The 16,366-nt window shown below is 42.4% G+C and overlaps 1 protein-coding gene across 1 annotated transcript; it reads left to right on the top strand.

Annotated features, from left to right (window-relative positions):
- The first annotated feature begins 431 nt into the window (after window positions 1-431).
- LOC309675906 (heat shock factor protein 3-like) lies at window positions 432-15,363 on the top strand. The gene is made up of 12 exons (XM_082488332.1): window positions 432-535; window positions 2,225-2,352; window positions 5,142-5,266; window positions 5,944-6,019; window positions 6,727-6,788; window positions 7,253-7,334; window positions 7,617-7,750; window positions 8,571-8,816; window positions 10,236-10,341; window positions 10,862-10,927; window positions 12,112-12,178; window positions 12,760-15,363. The coding sequence occupies exons 1-12, from the start codon at window positions 532-534 to the stop codon at window positions 13,089-13,091; spliced, it is 1,428 nt and encodes a 475-aa protein (XP_082344458.1). The 5' UTR covers window positions 432-531; the 3' UTR covers window positions 13,092-15,363.
- Window positions 15,364-16,366: the final 1,003 nt, after the last annotated feature.

Below are 16,366 nucleotides of genomic sequence, written 5' to 3'. Positions count from 1 at the left end.
GGTGACATAGTGCATACAATGGAAGAATCTGGTCAGGAGCTGGGCAAACTGATCAAGGGAGATAAAAGCCCTCTAGTGGCATAATTCCATTGTGCTGGGGCAATATTTATGTTTCCTGTGGATGAAGAGCGCAGCGGATACATGGGGTTTTAGAACGATTTTTCTTTGGATTGAGATCGAAACTTCAGGGCTTTAAAAAAATCTCCCATTCAGTAGAAGTGTTCCATGTAACTGTCTTTTTGGATTCAAACTTTTCAGCGCAGTCCCAAGTGCTCAGAAGTGCTCATACAGACAATTCCCTTTGCTGAGTGTTTTGCCCTTCCTTGTTGAAGGAACTGTCTCTGTTGATTTATGATCTTGACATATGAGTAACACCTTAGAAAAACTGCGCTTGTTCTCTAACTGTTACTTCTGCTTATTTCCTAGAATGGTGAGAATTTCTGCATACTGGATGAGCAGAGGTTTGCCAAGGAGCTGCTCCCCAAGTACTTCAAACACAACAATATCTCCAGCTTCATACGACAGCTTAACATGTGTAAGCATTAGCTGTTCTTGTGTAGCCTTCCTGCCAAGTTCGTTGCTACTTGGCATGGATTTGAATTTCTTTAAGCAAAGCAATTGACTTGGCAGGTCTTTCGCCCCTGAAAACCTGAATTCTGGTCTTGAGTTTGCTTTGCAAAAGAAAAGAATAACAGTAGAGCTTGGCTTAATCTTTGTTTTCTGTGTTTCAGCTCTGAGTCCTTTTGAGCAACACCTGTAATAATGTTGTTTCATGTGCTGGTACCTAAAGCTTGGGTAGAATTCACTGGGCTCCAGTGGTCGTAGTGTTAATGGTAATAGTAACAGCAGACTTATGGCTAGCTAGAGGAACAAAGGCCATATCTACACCCATACTTCTAGTATATGAAAAAAATTGTCTGGATCATGCTGTTGCCTGCATTGCTGTGTTGAAACAAGATTAGTCACACTGACGGACCGAGCTGGACTAAGTTTTTCATTGTTTTCTGTGTTCAACTTGTGAGCATCAGGTAGCATCCATTATAGAACACATGTACAACTTGCTCAGGCAAAGAAGCTGGAGCGAGGTGGTTATTCTGAGGTATAGTACAACGTGCAGGGCTGCAACACACAGCAGAAATAGTTGTTTTGCAGCAAATAGCTTATGGGCTGGGTGAAGGTACAAACAGCATAGAAGATGGCCGCCTTACTTGGAATTTCCATTTGGAGTAAGGGGGAAGAGCTCTCTGTCCTTGCCCTGTAGGTTTGCCTGGTCTCTCTAGCTGATGCCTATTTAGATTTTGTCAGACATGAGAGAGAAAGCACACATTTAGCCTCTTGACACAGAGTAGATGCTGCTGTTTGTGTCAAGTGTTGAGACTCCATCACTCAAGTGTCAAAGGGTAATGCAAACAAACAATTGCCTGTTGCCTTGTAGCAAGGGTAAATGCTAAAATGCAAATATCCCTATGAAGACATGCAGTTCGATGGCCTTTTTCTGCTGGATCTATCCTAGCTTCAAGTGAAGTTTTCTAATGATAGCACTATTGAGGCGCTGTGAAACTGGAATACATTAACTGTGTTAAAAACTTGAATGAGTAGAGATATGGATTAGTCTGTCAACTGTATTTTGTATCTACCCTGTGGTACTTGAAGCAGTGATGGAAATAGAGCTGGCAGTGTCTTATTTCACGTAGGCAGTCCAGTATGGAGAAAGTATTCTGTGTGCATGTGTTTGCTAGGCTGAGAACTAATTTCTCTTCCTTACTTTATTCTGTAGATCCTGGTGGTACATGACAGCATTTGTTTTGATATGTAATTGTCTGGGATTATAGGAATGAAAGGGAAGGTGCACCGCTCTGCTACTTACACTGGGACAAGATTTTATTCAAGATGTCCTAATAAATCTCATTTCTAACTAACTTTTGTGATTATTCGGACATCACTGTCTTGCTTGCGGACATTAACTGGCCTCTGCCACGCATGCAGTTTGTAGATCCTGCAAGGCCATTTGATGATATTGTGGACGTGTTCCCTAGCTGTGAGGATCGGAGTAGTCAAATCATTGAGCACCAAAGAAAAGCTACTTTGGCTGTTTTTCATAGTTTCTGCTCCCAGTAACTGTAGTGCTGTAGGTATTTCAGTAGCCTTGGAGTTTTCTTTAGCTATGTGTTGTACCAGTCAGCTTTGCACTGAAAGAAATCATTTTGTTGATGCCTTTCCACAGATGGTTTCAGGAAGGTGGTTGCTCTGGAGAATGGTATGATTACAGCAGAGAAAAACTCAGTCATTGAGTTCCAGCACCCTTTCTTCAAGCAAGGGAAGGCACATTTACTGGAAAACATCAAGCGCAAGGTACAGTCTAAGCATGTAGTAACTTCACTTTGTTATGAAAAATAGCTTATCAAGAGCATGTCTGGGGGTTTCAAACACTTCACAGTCAACAAATTCTGTGGGAACCAAGGTTGTGCACGGTGATGCAAGCCTTCGTAACCCCTCCTGAATGCCAGGCTGATGCTTGGCTCGGCCTCCTCATGCCAACTCTTAGACAAAACACACCCTGCTGTTGTTTAGCAATGCACTGGAGTAGGACTGTGTTCTTCAGAGCTGTTGAACTAAAGCCCTTTCTCCACAGAGAGTTTATATACCCGATTACAGCTTAGCATGGTCTTCAATTCTGCCAGCATAGCAGAGTTGGAAAGAGTCACAAAGTGAAAGAAGTAAAAGAAAATACATTCCTGTTTGGTGCTCATTGGAAATGAGCAAGGGCATCAGTAATCAGTTCATTTGGGTGAGTTTGCATAAATTACATTGTTCCTCCAAAACTATGTTGCCACTAAGCTACATCTTTGTTAACGCTTTCTGGTCATCTTTTGTACATTCAGGCCTTGTCTGACCTGTTTCTGCACAGATATTTATCCTCTGTTGGCACATTACAGCCCATAATATCCTGGCTGCCAGCGAAAGAGAGTATCGTGATACATCATGTTGACATTTGAACTGCAGAATCTTTTCTTTAGAATGTCGTAATGTGGTAGCTACATTGCCCAAGTTAATAAAAGGACAGGGCAGGCTTGAGAGTCACAATTGGGTTTTGATCGATTCTTCACTGAGCTGTCTGAGCTCAGAATCACAATTCATTTTTACAGTTGCTTCTCTGACTCAGGCCTGTGCTCTTCCCAGCTGCCGTAATCGCTCGCTTGTCTCGGCTTGCACACCTTGCTTGCTGGTATGTTGGGGCAGTCAGCTGACGGTGTTATGTACGGCACCGTGCATCCCAGGAGTGTTGCACTGGGTGGAGTGTTCTAGATGGAAAGACAAAAGCTCTAGTTAGTGCCAGAGGCATTCGTGTGAAACTATTGAATAGGTTGGTGAAACGTATTCTTTGTTGCACGGGAAATGTTTGTGATTTTTTTTGCAAAATGTCCATTAGTTTTTCTTGCTCTTTTACTGTCTGGAATGGAGTCATAGTTCGGTTCTTGCTGTAAACTGGATTTCAAGCCCCTAACAGGAATGCAAGTTTGAATGCAGGACTTCCTTGATTAACTCCCTTTTAGTGTTAGCTCTGCTGGTGTGCTTCAGTCTTGACATCCTTATTATCTAGTTAGAGATTCAAGAGAGCAATTCCTTGCTCTTGGGCAGAATGTTTTAGTTTGGCCCTTTTTTAGGAGGCAGACTGGCTGCATGTGAAATCTCCACCTGCTGTCTGCATCTTCTGGGTGTCTTCCCCATGGAGAGGTGGTATGCTGAAGAGAAATCGGCCAGCCATGAATTTCATTTGGGATACAGCTTGTGTACCTTAGCATAAGATGTTATCCTCAATGAATAGCAAAGCATCTAAAAACGTAGACAGAGAGAACTGTCGGGTCATTCAGTCCATCCTTTGTAACGCTGGGTTACGTTAAGAAAGTGGTTAGTAATTCCTGTGGAATGATTACATAACAATTATATTTTGTTTCATCATGAAGCAATGGGATGTTCTTTTATAACACCGTAGGTCCATCTCTGACCATCCCATTCTCCTTTGGAAAAAAAGGGATCTGTGAGCCCACCTGCGTGGAAGTTATGTAGCACTTCAGCGGGACAGTCCCAGATGCTTTCACCTCCCTCTTGGAATTTAGTAGAATAATAAGAAAAATCATAGCATGCTGTAGGTTGGAAGGGACATCTGGTGGTTACCTGGTGCGACTCCATTTGGTACAACTACAGTCAGTATTTGGCTAAATGATTTTTAAAATTATGCCCCCCAAACCTGGACATGTCATTCAGACATGTGATGCACCAGACATATCTTCTTCAAAATCCTGAATTGTATGTTAGTCATCAGGGCCACCACCGCAGAGAGAGTTGCTGAAGGAATTGCGAAATTTTGAATATGGAAGTGTGGGAAGGGGAGAGAGTGAGCTTTTCGCTTTCTGATGACTCTTCCGCCATCGTTTGAAGAGGTGGCATTCATGGATTCTGCTGTGGGCAAAAGAGCAGTTTGGACTCTGACTTTCTGGAGACAAGGCTCCATAATTTTGGAATGTCACTGAGCTGAAAGGTAATAGAGGAAACACCAGTATAGGAATCTGCAATTCAGGTGGTGTGGGACAAATTGTCAGATTGAATAGGATGCAGCTAATTAGATACCTTTTTTTTTTTCCTCCTCCCCACCTTCCCAGTAACTTAATGGAAATTTGTTACTCCTGTGCTGGCAGATTTACCCAAACCTAAAAGGAACACGATCTTCTTCTTACTCCACTGTCAATTCTGGTTTGGTTTTGCCTGGTGTCTTACTCTGACACTAGAGGGCAAGCTGTCGCCAGAGCTGTCAGAGAGCAGCCCCTAGGGAAGGCCATTTTCAATCAGCGGTAGGTTTTTGTCTTGAGTTACAATGGTGAATCTGCTGTCTACGAGTACAAAGCGGTAATCTCATGTTTTAATTTACGTCTTGGTTTTTTCATGCTTAGGACGGTATAGACTGTCCTAATGTCTGTCATCTACAGAAATTGCAGTGTTTTGTCATACACAAGAATTAAAGTGTTACCTAATCTTTTAATGGCGTTTGTACCTGTTCTTCTACCGACTAACTACACTGTTGTAGAAAGGAGTCTGCAAGGCACTGTTCATGGTAAAGCATGTGTAACCTCGTCCTATTTTAGGTATCTGCAGTAAGAACTGAGGATCTCAAGGTCTGTACAGAGGATTTGCACAAAGTACTCTCTGAAGTCCAGGAGATGAGAGAGCAGCAGAACAACATGGATGTCAGGCTGGCTAACATGAGGAGGTAGACTCCGTCTGTTTCAGAGGCACTTAAACATTGAATTTTGCTTGTATCTAACGGAGCTTGACTCTAAATGTGGGTTTCATTTGAACTGGAAACAGGTGAAGCTATTTTTTTTTTCTTTTTCTAAGATTCCAACCCCACGCAGCATTCTGAATCTTGTTTGTTTTTATAATTCAGTCACAGACCAGAGATTAAGACTGGGAGTTTGTTGACCATCTTGAGCTTTCATTTTGGTTGCCATCACCTGTCCTAGTTTTTTAGGGCAATCAAAGCATTTCCTTTTCTAAACACAGAGCAGGGTTACATGCAGTGAGTGAGAACAAACTTTGAGACTGTTCTGAGGTGGTCTGTGTTACACTCAGCCTGTTTCCAAACACCAAGGCTTTATTCTAAAGCTTTGAGCCTTTGAAGGAATACCTCAGATCGAGACTATTGGTGGAGCAGCAGAGGGTGAGAATATCCCTATTAGTGAGTGTTTGGTCCTGCCTGATGGAAAATGGAGTTAATTTAACCCAGAGTTTATACTAGCGGATTGGATTAACTGAATGTTAGTTATCCACGGAAGGAATGTTGCCATTGGTCCTGCAAGGTACTGTGAAAGTTTGAAAGCTGTAAAACTAAAGCACATAAAGTAAACTCTGTTCATCCTCTGTCTTCTGATTTATTCTGCATTGCAGAGAAAATAAGGCCCTGTGGAAAGAAGTGGCAGTTCTAAGGCAGAAGCACAGTCAACAACAGAAGCTGCTGTCTAAGGTACCATTGCAGCATCTTCAGTGCTACCATCCTTATTCCTGCCTCTGTGATACTTGATGGCATTCTTTGCTTATGTAGAATGACAAATGACACAGAGCTGAACAGCCTATATTAATACAGCATAAACAAAATGTTCACAGTTCCTGAGTGTCCCAGAAGTAGCACAGCAAAGAACCACGAGCAAAATACTAAGGAAAAGGCATAGTAAAAAAGGATTTCAATATGTTTGAAATCTCAGTGAATCTTATTTGGAGAGAAATCAGTGAAAGCTGACCTGGGGTGACCATGGGGCCGGAGGCAGCGCATGGTAACAGGAGCCTAAAACAAGAGATTGCAGGCACATGGAGTGGAGTCTGTGAAAGATCTTGGACCATGACATACTTAGACCACGCAAGAAGTAAACTTGGAACCCAGAAACTGTAGGAGCTTCTGCACTGGAAAAAAATTTCTCTGTTTTCTCCCTCAGCTGTTTCTGGTCTGGAATCCTCTAGTGACTTGTGCTATTATATTACATTAAAAAAAAAAAAACCAACCCCACCAAACCTGTCCAAGTGAGATAACTTCTCAGTGCCATTTGTAACTATCATTTTGTTTTTTAAGACATGAACACAAATGGATTTTTAATTTACCTATCTGAATTAGTAATTTAACATTAGGTAGGATTGCTATACTGACCGCTTTTTTGGTTTTTTGTTTTTCCTTTTTAGATTCTTCAATTTATACTAAGTTTGATGCGAGGAAATTATATTGTTGGGGTCAAAAGAAAAAGGTAATTACTGGATAGGTCACAAATCAGTGTCAGATGTGAATTATATGGGTAAACTGCTTCTAGAAGCAAGATATTTAAAAGCGTATGAAGAGTATTTTCATCACTTGTATATTCAAACTTGAGAAAGCTGATGGAAGTTGAATAAAGCGTGAAATAAGTATTTCCTCTTCTTTATCACTAAAAAAAAATGGGTGGGAAGAGAATATACTATACATTTTAAATGTCAAAGGGCACAGTTATCAGAAATGGTAACTCTTTCAAAATGTGCAAACGTGACTGACTTATTCAAAACAAAAAGCATGTTTAGAATGCAACCCATCTGCAGTATACTTACTAAAAAACATTTCCAAAAGCCAGTTTTCTTAGAAGTGAAAGAATGGTTGTTCTTACCGTTACTGCATGTATTTGGCATTGATACAGATTTTTGCTGTGGAACTATATGCTAAAGCCATATTTTGTCTCAGGTCTCTAACGGATGCTGCAGGTGCTTCACCTTCCAAATACAGTCGTCAGTATGTTCGCATACCTGTGGAGAGCGGCCAAGCAGTAAGTTTTCCCAGGAGAAGGGACAGTGGGTTGGACAGGACGATACGCAGTGATCTCAAATTCTTCCTTATAACTATTAATACCCTAATCTTATAATCAAATGCACTCCACTTTGAAATGGGCAGCTTTAAAGCATTGCTCTGTCTGTAAAACCATGCAAATCAGTACAGGTAGTCATAGATGAAATCCGAACAGGAAAGAGAAGCTGCAAGAAGAATGGAGCTTCAACATCAAAAAATTCAGACCTTTTGGGTTACTCATTCTGTTTCCTGTATCCTGCAGGTGGCTTTTTCTGAACATAATGCAGATGACGAGGATGGAAACGGTACAGGTCTCATCATTCGAGATATCACTGATACCCTGGAAAATGCCACCGATGGTCTCCTTGCTGTGGCACACACAAGTGGCGGAGCCAGGTACGTTGAAAGGATGTGGAAGTATTTAAGCTTGGGTTGCTAACTGGGTAGTTATGTCAGTGGAAGCCTCTCTGAAATCCTACTTATTTGTGCACGACGGGCCTGTTTGTAGGCTGTCCTTTTTACAGCCTGTAGCATTGGTCATGGGTCAGCAAAGCTTTTAAGAGCTCACATCTCTTCAGGAGTGCCCGAAGGCCTATCGAGCTGATTGGCAGTTGAAGTTTAATTTGCTGAGGCTTTTCTGTCTGTTCAACAAATAAGCACATACTTCTTGACTGAACAGGGTCCTGAATGCATTTATAGGTTATAAATAAGCAATCCCAAGTGTATATAGGTTACTGATACACAAACGAAGATGTATAGTTTTATCTCCAGTTTCAGTACTGCTCTCGCTGATATTATGCTAAACGTTACTGAAGGGAAGGCACTCTTGTGTGTGGCGTCAGATTCTTGTGAAAACCCATTTCGTTGTTAACATCCAAAGTGAAATACGGGCCAATTTGGAATCTTTTATTTCCAGAGATACAATGTTAGGAGTTTCCCTCCTCCCTAATTTCCATATACTATTTTGCCACTTGTGGCCTGGCAAAATGGGGTGTTTTGCTCTGATACACGCTATCTGAATAAGCTGTAATAAGAGATTCTTCATCTGCCTTTAGGAAGGTACTTTTCTTCTTTTTCTAAATGCCAGTTGGTTGTTTGAACCCTTGACTGGCTTGACTTTATTAGGTATTAAGATTTGAGATACTAAACTGGAAATGAGTAGTAATACTGTTGATGAATTCTCCTGTGTGTTGTTTCTCTTTGGGTCACATTTTAGAGAGACGCAGGCAGCTCTGGATCCTGGCTTACCTATTTGTCAAGTATCGCAGCCGAATGAGTTAAGTTGTACAGAACCGATCCCACCGGTTCATATAAATGATGTCAATAAATCCGGTGAAACGGAAAACGTTGCTGTGGAACTCCATACTGCACAACCTAATGCTCCAGAAGATCCCGTGTCAGTGATTGACTCCATCTTGAACGAGAACAATTCTGGAAACCAAAATGATCCTTTACTGGACAGGTATTAACTTGTTTCTGGAAACTGTTATGCTGTCGTCATCATGTGGGATCTTGTCAAAGTTTTAGAGGATGTGTTTAGCAGAACATAGTGAATTAGCTTTCTAAATGTCACTGATGAACTGAATTTTCTGCCCTTTTGTTAGTCGGTCTTGAAAAAGACAAGGGTTAGCATCACACAGTAAAAGCAGGGCAAGTTCATCTGTCCCGTGTCTGATAATAAGTGTGTCTGACTTCTGATGAGTCAGGCTGAGGATCGGTGAGGTCGGTCTGTCACATCAGCCCTCATATCGCCAACTACTTGCACTGCCAAGTGCTGCCAAACAGGAGAGTGAGGGTAGTGATCTCAGAAGGGCACCACGTGCTGCTTTGTTTCACGGAACTGGATATGGATTTGTATCAGTGGTAGTCTGATGTTGTTTCGCTGTTGCTTCCTTTCTTTGCCCCTCATTTTTGCAAAGGTTCCGTTTCCCTTGCGCATTGTCAGATGAGACTCACCCCTGGGATCAAAGTCCCGCGGGCTGTGGTTTCACACTCACCGGCACTGCTCTATGAGCACTTCCCAGTGCTGCGCCGGCCCCTGAGCTTTATCGGTGCCACCATCTGTGTGGCTGCAGGATGAGCCAGATCAAAGAACAAACTTTAGTTCTTTCTCCTGACAGTTCCTCTGCCGTGGTTAACTTCAGTAGAAGTACTGAGATGATGTGTCACAGCACCCAGTGTAGTCTGAAGGCCCTGGAATATCTTACCTCGCCGGCACCGCAAAATGCGAGGCAGTGCCTCGGAGCTCTCTGTTGCCTGTCGCTGAGTATTCCAGCACAGGAGGCAGCTTGCAGCGCAGTCAGAAGTTCAGTACTGGCGCCGTGCATGCGGCATCCTTCCCACTTCATTCCCTGTCCCTCGTGTCCTGCCCACTGTCCTTGGGAACGTGTACAATTTGGCAACGGTCTGATGTTTCAAAATAGGTTGTGTTCCTTCAGATCCCGATTATTTCCAGCCCTTTGCTTATCATTTGTTGTCCCCAGGTGAAAGCCATCAGACCTTAGGTTAAACAGATGTTGGTATATAGGCTGGGATCTGAGAACATTCAAAAGATATTAAAATGAAGGAGGAAATAGGTATGGAAGGAGGAACTGCTTTTTGACATGATAGCTATTATTATACTTGCTGTTCGGGTAGTCTTCCATGTACCTGTCCTTCAAAGAGTTGGACCTTGAAAAGTGATAAAGGAACGCGGTTTTGGTCATTTGACAATAAACTATTTTGGATTGAGAGCAGCCTGGTCTGGCTCTTGTCTTGCCCCACAGCTGTACTAACTGTGAGGGTAGCAGATCATTTCTAAGAGTTTTTTTCTGCCATGTGGTGCAAAAGAAGGCCCTAACTGCCAACTGTTTTTACAGTACTGTGTAATTTTGTCTTTTAGAGAAGAAATTCAGGATTTTCTTAATTGCATTGATGCCAGCCTTGAAGAGCTCCAAGCAATGTTATCTGGGAAGCAGTATAACTTTGGTTCTGAAGCTTTCAGCGATGTGAGTCTCTCTCTTCACTTTTTCTGATGTGTGAAAAATACTGATTAGGTTGCATTATGAAACTTTACTGTTTTATTCCATGTTGTAACGGGCAGGAGGGGGGAAAATCCTGAAAAGCAAATAGTTATGGATAGAATGATACATAGTCATTCTAGGAGTCTAACAATGTACAAGGTAACGTTGAGAGCCTGTTTCAGTTCATACAGTATTTCTGTTACACATAACTTCAGGGGACAAAAAAAAGGAAAAAATTGGACTCTTTTCCTTCTCAAGCCTTTGTCACGTATCATCACATCCTGATTATCCTGGAATCGCTGGGAATTATGGTGTCCTTTTCTTCTGTGACCTCAGTTTACTGCCACGGGTTGAAAGTATATTGCTGTAGGCCTGTGGAGGAGCCACCTTCCCTGTGCTTCGGTGGATGGAGTGGTGCGCTGGACCCTGCTGTCCTTTCAGGAGCTCTCTGAAGCTTTGTTTTAAGGACCTTATTATACGATATATGGTCTGGTTTTATTTTCAGACACTTAATCCTGAGCTGCCAGCCCTGGATATGAGCTTGATGGAAACTTCCCCTGGCATGGAAAATGTAAGAGTAAGATTTGCTTCTATGATGGGGAGGGTTAACACAATGTGGAGAGTTAAATTTTGACTGATGCAGTTTGAGGGTAGGGACTGGATTGATAGCGCAGGATGAAACTGCCATTCTGTCTAGTCCTGCTGACCTAATGTTTTCAGTTATTGCTGTTGGCATATATGAATTCAAGAGGGTTCACAAGATAATTTCAAGTCTTAGGTCCCTAGCTGCGGTAATACGCTCAGTGGCCTGATTTAAACTGTCACTTTGCTTTGAATAACGTGTTCTTTGCTTTCTGAATACACCCGAGAACATAAGGAAGAGGGAAACAAACTGGTGTTTGTTGAATCAGCTGTCTGTATTGAGGAATTGTTCTTCCTATCTATTACTTCTGTACCTTCTGTTTAGAATGAGGAGGGTAGAAAATCTTGACTTTTTTTGGTCTAACTGTGCGAGAACAGTTTCTTGGCTTGTTTCTCCTAGCCTCAGGCATTCCCATGATGTCTTTTAGCCAAGTAATAACTAGGTCTGGGGTTATAGTTCAGGTGAGATTGTGTGTCTTCACTCTCTCTGAAGATGGAAGGAAAAGTACTAAATGAAAAACATAATGCAATATACCGTATTTATTCTGAACATGGCTGTGTGGAATTTCATCAGAGGACAGACAAAAGTCCAGTGCAAATTTACATCTCTTGGTCTAGTTCATAAAATCGACTTGTGTTTTTAAAAAAAAAAAAAAAAAAAAAAAAACCACCAAAAAAACCCCTTGCAGGTGTCACTTATTTTGTAGTCCCGAAATACTTAACTAGGACTTCCCAGTCATAAGAGCTTAGACCACAACTGAGTTAAAATGCAGCTGTGTTCAAGCAGTGCTTGCAAAATTTAATTGTATTGATGAAATCATGTTTGACAGTGTTATTCCGTCAAGACGGACTATAATAAAACTTCTGGTTTGGAAGGTAAAAAAATAAGTCAGAAGCTTGTTTGGCTATAGTCAGTTAAGCTTGTCTGTATTTCACCGTACCTTCTGAGAGCTCCTGTTTGCTGGCCCTCATGCGTGACAATGGGCTTATTGGTCAACCGTTTCACTTCTCTTCCCTCCTCCGCTCACCTTGGATTTTGTTAACCAGTCGGTGAAGACTTGGATTTTGTTGTTGTTAAGCATTCTGTCTTACTCTCTGTCCATTTTGCTTCAGATTGCAAACTTGGCAGAGAGCACTGAAGATCTGGGAGCGAGCGAGAGAGAAACAGCGGGAAGCAAAGGTGGGCAGGAAGGAACACTGAGAGCTGTGGCAGTTCCAAATTCTTCCAAAACTGTGTGTTGAAGTGGAATTTTTGTAGCCTGTAATATGGTTTATCTCCTCCTTTGGTCTGGGCTTAAAATTTTTGTGAAGACTGGGATGTTTCACTGATCTTGATGAAGCTGTGTCGCAATCTTAAGAGGCTCCATCCTATGCCCCATGTTGGTGTTTACTGTTTCCTTTTTCTTATACGTGACAGAGTGCCACGAAGGGGAGCAGAACTGCACATGTCCTCGTGGAAGTATCTCCTGTATGGGCTACGACGCCCACAAATGCAGTGCTACTCATTTTACTACTTCGGTGTTGCCCCTGTGTGCCATATGTATTGGGGCCTTGAAGTGTGCTTCAGATACTGATCTTAACAGACAGAGGAGCCTTAGCTCCCCTCTTGCAGCTGTGGATGTAGTCTGTCAGAGCTCAGCTGTACGGCTTGCTTTAGCGAACCCTGGTTTGAAGCAGCCTCTCCGGTTTTCCTTGTCTGAATAAGAGCCTTGGCTTCTGTGACACAGCAGCCTGGAGTTTAAACTCTCTGTTTTCCCTCAGATATGCAGCTGATACAGTACAGGGCCAATCCTCTGCTTTCGTTATTTGAAGAACTACCTTCGAGTGAAGCTGCAGGGAAGATGGAGGATCCGAAAGACCTTCTGCTGCCCCCCCTGGAGGAGAAACCTGCTCTTCAGCCCCCGTCCGGTAGCGAAACTGTCTTGCCGCTAGCAGCTCCAGCAAGCCAGGCTGAGCCTCTGGATGCTCTGGGAATGGGTGATCCACCTCTCCTCTCCGAAGATGGGAATGGAGAGTATAAACTGTTCCCGCTCTTGCTCCTGAGTCCCGTTGCCAACTTCATAGAAGAGGCCTCTGAGATAGAAACGTCTTGAACTCGCGTAACATCTCTCACTGGCTTAGTGACGTGAAATAGACAGCAGAGAAATGGATCGGCAAGAAGTTTGACCTCTCTCCTCACCTGCTTCCTGGGTGTCCTATTCTGTATAGACAAAAGAAAATTCTCTTTCTACAAGCAAAGAGCACATCTGGAAAAACTGAAAACAAGCTCAAAACAAGAGCTGGTGGGAGTGAAGGCACTGGGCGGAGGGGAAGAACAACCTCTCTGTAAACGTACCGCAACGTATTCCATAGCTTTTTATCCAGTATCCTTATTGCAAAAGGAAATCTGTTTGTATCCTGTTTGTAAAGTTTGGCTGGGTTTTTTTTGGTTTTTTTTTTTTTGGTTTTTTGGTTTTTTGGTTTTTATTAGCTGGATAGTAATGTAGTGTGTACTATCTTAAACATGGATTTTACTCTTTCTGAGAGCCTGTTTCAATAGGTGGCTTGTCTACTGTTTGGAAGTAAGATTTTTTTAAAATTTTGTTTTTAATTTGAGATTTCTTTTTTGATAGTTTGTGGCTACAATTGTTTCCATCTGCTTAGATCACTTTCGTACTCCTAGATTCGCTCCTAGGTACAGGGAACATTTTTCCTATGGAAAATTACATTTTAACTGTGGAATATTACTTTTTAACATGCTAACACACATCCATTGCCACAGATTGTAGGTGTTGTGGTAGGAAGTGCTTGCCACCCTGCATAATGCTGATTTCTCATGCACATTGCATGGCAGTTCTTCTAGGGTAACTTGCACCTAGCTCACGGGTTATGTGTCCTCAGAAATTTTGAGTAGAACTGACTCACGTCAAGCAAAGTCCAGCAGCTGCCCTTAAAATGAGAGGGGAGGAAAAAAAAAAAAAGAAAGAGTCATGGGGTAACTTGCATTGACATAGGACATTACATTAAGATTTCTCTTCTGCTTGCAGCAGCTGCTTGTTTACCTGATCCTATATGTGCACTGGACTTCTTCCTGCATTTTCTGCTTGTGGAATCTTAAAGCTACATTAACTAGAGGCATTTGAGCCCTTTGACAGGGAATTACAAAACTAGTGTCTCCTTAATCAAACAATCTTTCACCAAAATTCCTTTCTACAGTTTTCCTAACTTCTTTGAGCAGCTGTAATGTAGACATCAGCTCCTGGTGTCAGTGGAGGAGCAAGTTCTCCTTCGCCGATACCGAGTTTGTAACAGTCTACCACTAGCCCCCACAAACCCGAAATTTGCTGTAGTGATACAAAACTGTTGGGGCTGGGAGAGGCTTGGAGGCAGGTAGAAAACCCATTGCGTAATACCACATGATATTCTTACCAGCACAATTACTTGAAATTTTTTTCAGTTTTATGAATTCAGGCCACCTACAGGCTTTGTTCTCGCCGAAGTTTCTTAACTAATAACTTTTGAGATCTTTTATATTCAAGAATCCAAGTTAATCTGATATTCTAAAGCCTACTAGATAATGCACGTTATCTGTGCTGGCGTTGCTTAATTGGATTTGTGCTTCCTTCTCCAGTCTTTTGAGTTGCAGAGGAGGATCTTGCTACTGAGTGTCTGTATATGGGTAATGCCTTCACAGTGTCATTTTATTCCCATGTTTCTGTAGCTGTTCTTAACCTCGTGACCCCTTCATGTTTGGATCTTTTGAATTGCCTTTTGTCAAGTATGTCTTATTCTAGCCTTTTCTAGTCTTTCTTTTGCTTACTTCTTGAGACAAAGAGCTGAATAGTCTCGAGTTTTTGTGAGCTAAAGGGAGAGGGGGAAACGAGTGAATTGCGTGTCTGCCTTGGGTTCTGCTTTTCTTTCATTTCTTCCTAAAGGCCTCAGTTTTGCCAAGAGCGAAGCAGTAAAAAGCAGACTTTTCTTCTGTGCTGCTTTGACAGCACAGTGCAGACAACGAGATTCTTTGAGTTGGCTGATCTTCTGTAACTCTGACTTCCCGAACACGTTAGACTGAAGTGTAGCTCCCGTTACAGATTACTGTCACGTTCTTCCATCATGGAGTCCTCTGATCTCAGTGCATCTCACCATCAGATATTTGATCTGATTGCATAATAGTTTTTTTAATACACTTTCTCTCTTAAGAAGTTAAAAAACCAAGGCTTGAGAAAACTGCAAATAAAAACGTGTGCATCTCTGGTTTATGTACTGGTCTAGGAAAAGTGTTTGTTTATGCAAGTTCCCTAAGAAAGATTGCAGTGGAAAGGGGAAGGCTGAACAGTAAGAAAAACCCACGTGCTGAAGTAATTAAACTCAAGAATTGCAAAACCATTACTGTGTTTTTTGTATGTTCTTTTTCTGTGCGTTCCTGTGTGTGCCAATATTTCCCAAACCTGTTTACTGAATTTTCTGGAAAGGAGAGCTTTAATGCTCTCAGGGGGGATCTCATTATGCAGCTGCTGCTGGTTCAAAACTATCTGAAATGCTAAGGTTAGCCTGGCACCTGATTTCAGAGCTGTCAGCCTGAGAAGGAAGGAAATTTTAGGTTTATTATTAACCCGTATGTGACATGCCGTGGAATCAAAGCTTGTGGGAAGGGGACTGACCACCATTGACAGTATAGGGCCAGGTTGGCTTTGGGCATTTGTTCATTGCCTACACGCGCGTAGCTTGCTGGGAGCCGGCCTTCACATCTAACCAGTGAGGGCACATGATATCAAGTGTTTTTTCATAGGTGGTGAAGTAAAAGCTCAAAATATTGCGTTGGCTGAGAAACGAACTTGTGATGGAAAGCTCCCCAGCTGACAACTGGAAGTCATGATGGATTGTGTGCAGTGAAACGGCAACTTCAGGAACCACTTGAGGACCTTCTTGTGCAAACAAGTGCTGTTGTAAAGATCACCACCATGCCCCAAGCTCAGCAAAACAAATGCTACTGCTGTTCCAAAGGAACAAGTATCCTTCAATCCTCTTACATTACTCAGAGGTATCCTCTGAGTAATACAAGGTCTATGTAAACACAAATCAGCTGAAGTGAACACAGGGGAAGTGAAAGGGAGAGTAAGATGAAAGACAGGATGAAAATGATTTGGGCAAAGCTGGTGGAAAACTCTGGATGCCCTCAGCTGCGCTGCCAAGGTGTAGGAACCATCTGTCCCCTTTAATAACCTGCAGCAGTCACAGAATCATAGAATGGTTTGGGTTGGAAGGGACCTTAAGTATCCTCCAGTTCCAACCCCCCTGCGGTGGGCAGGGACGCCTCCCACTACACCAGGTTGCTACCTGCTCCTGCGGCTGTTCTCCCCCCCAGCTGGCACAGCAGCTCTCTGCTCTT

The sequence above is a fragment of the Vanellus vanellus genome (assembly GCF_965231255.1).
Source record: "Vanellus vanellus genome assembly, chromosome: 10".
Taxonomy (NCBI): Eukaryota; Metazoa; Chordata; class Aves; order Charadriiformes; family Charadriidae; genus Vanellus; species Vanellus vanellus.
Note: the sequence above shows the minus strand (reverse complement) of the source record. Positions and strands in the feature narration are given on the sequence as shown.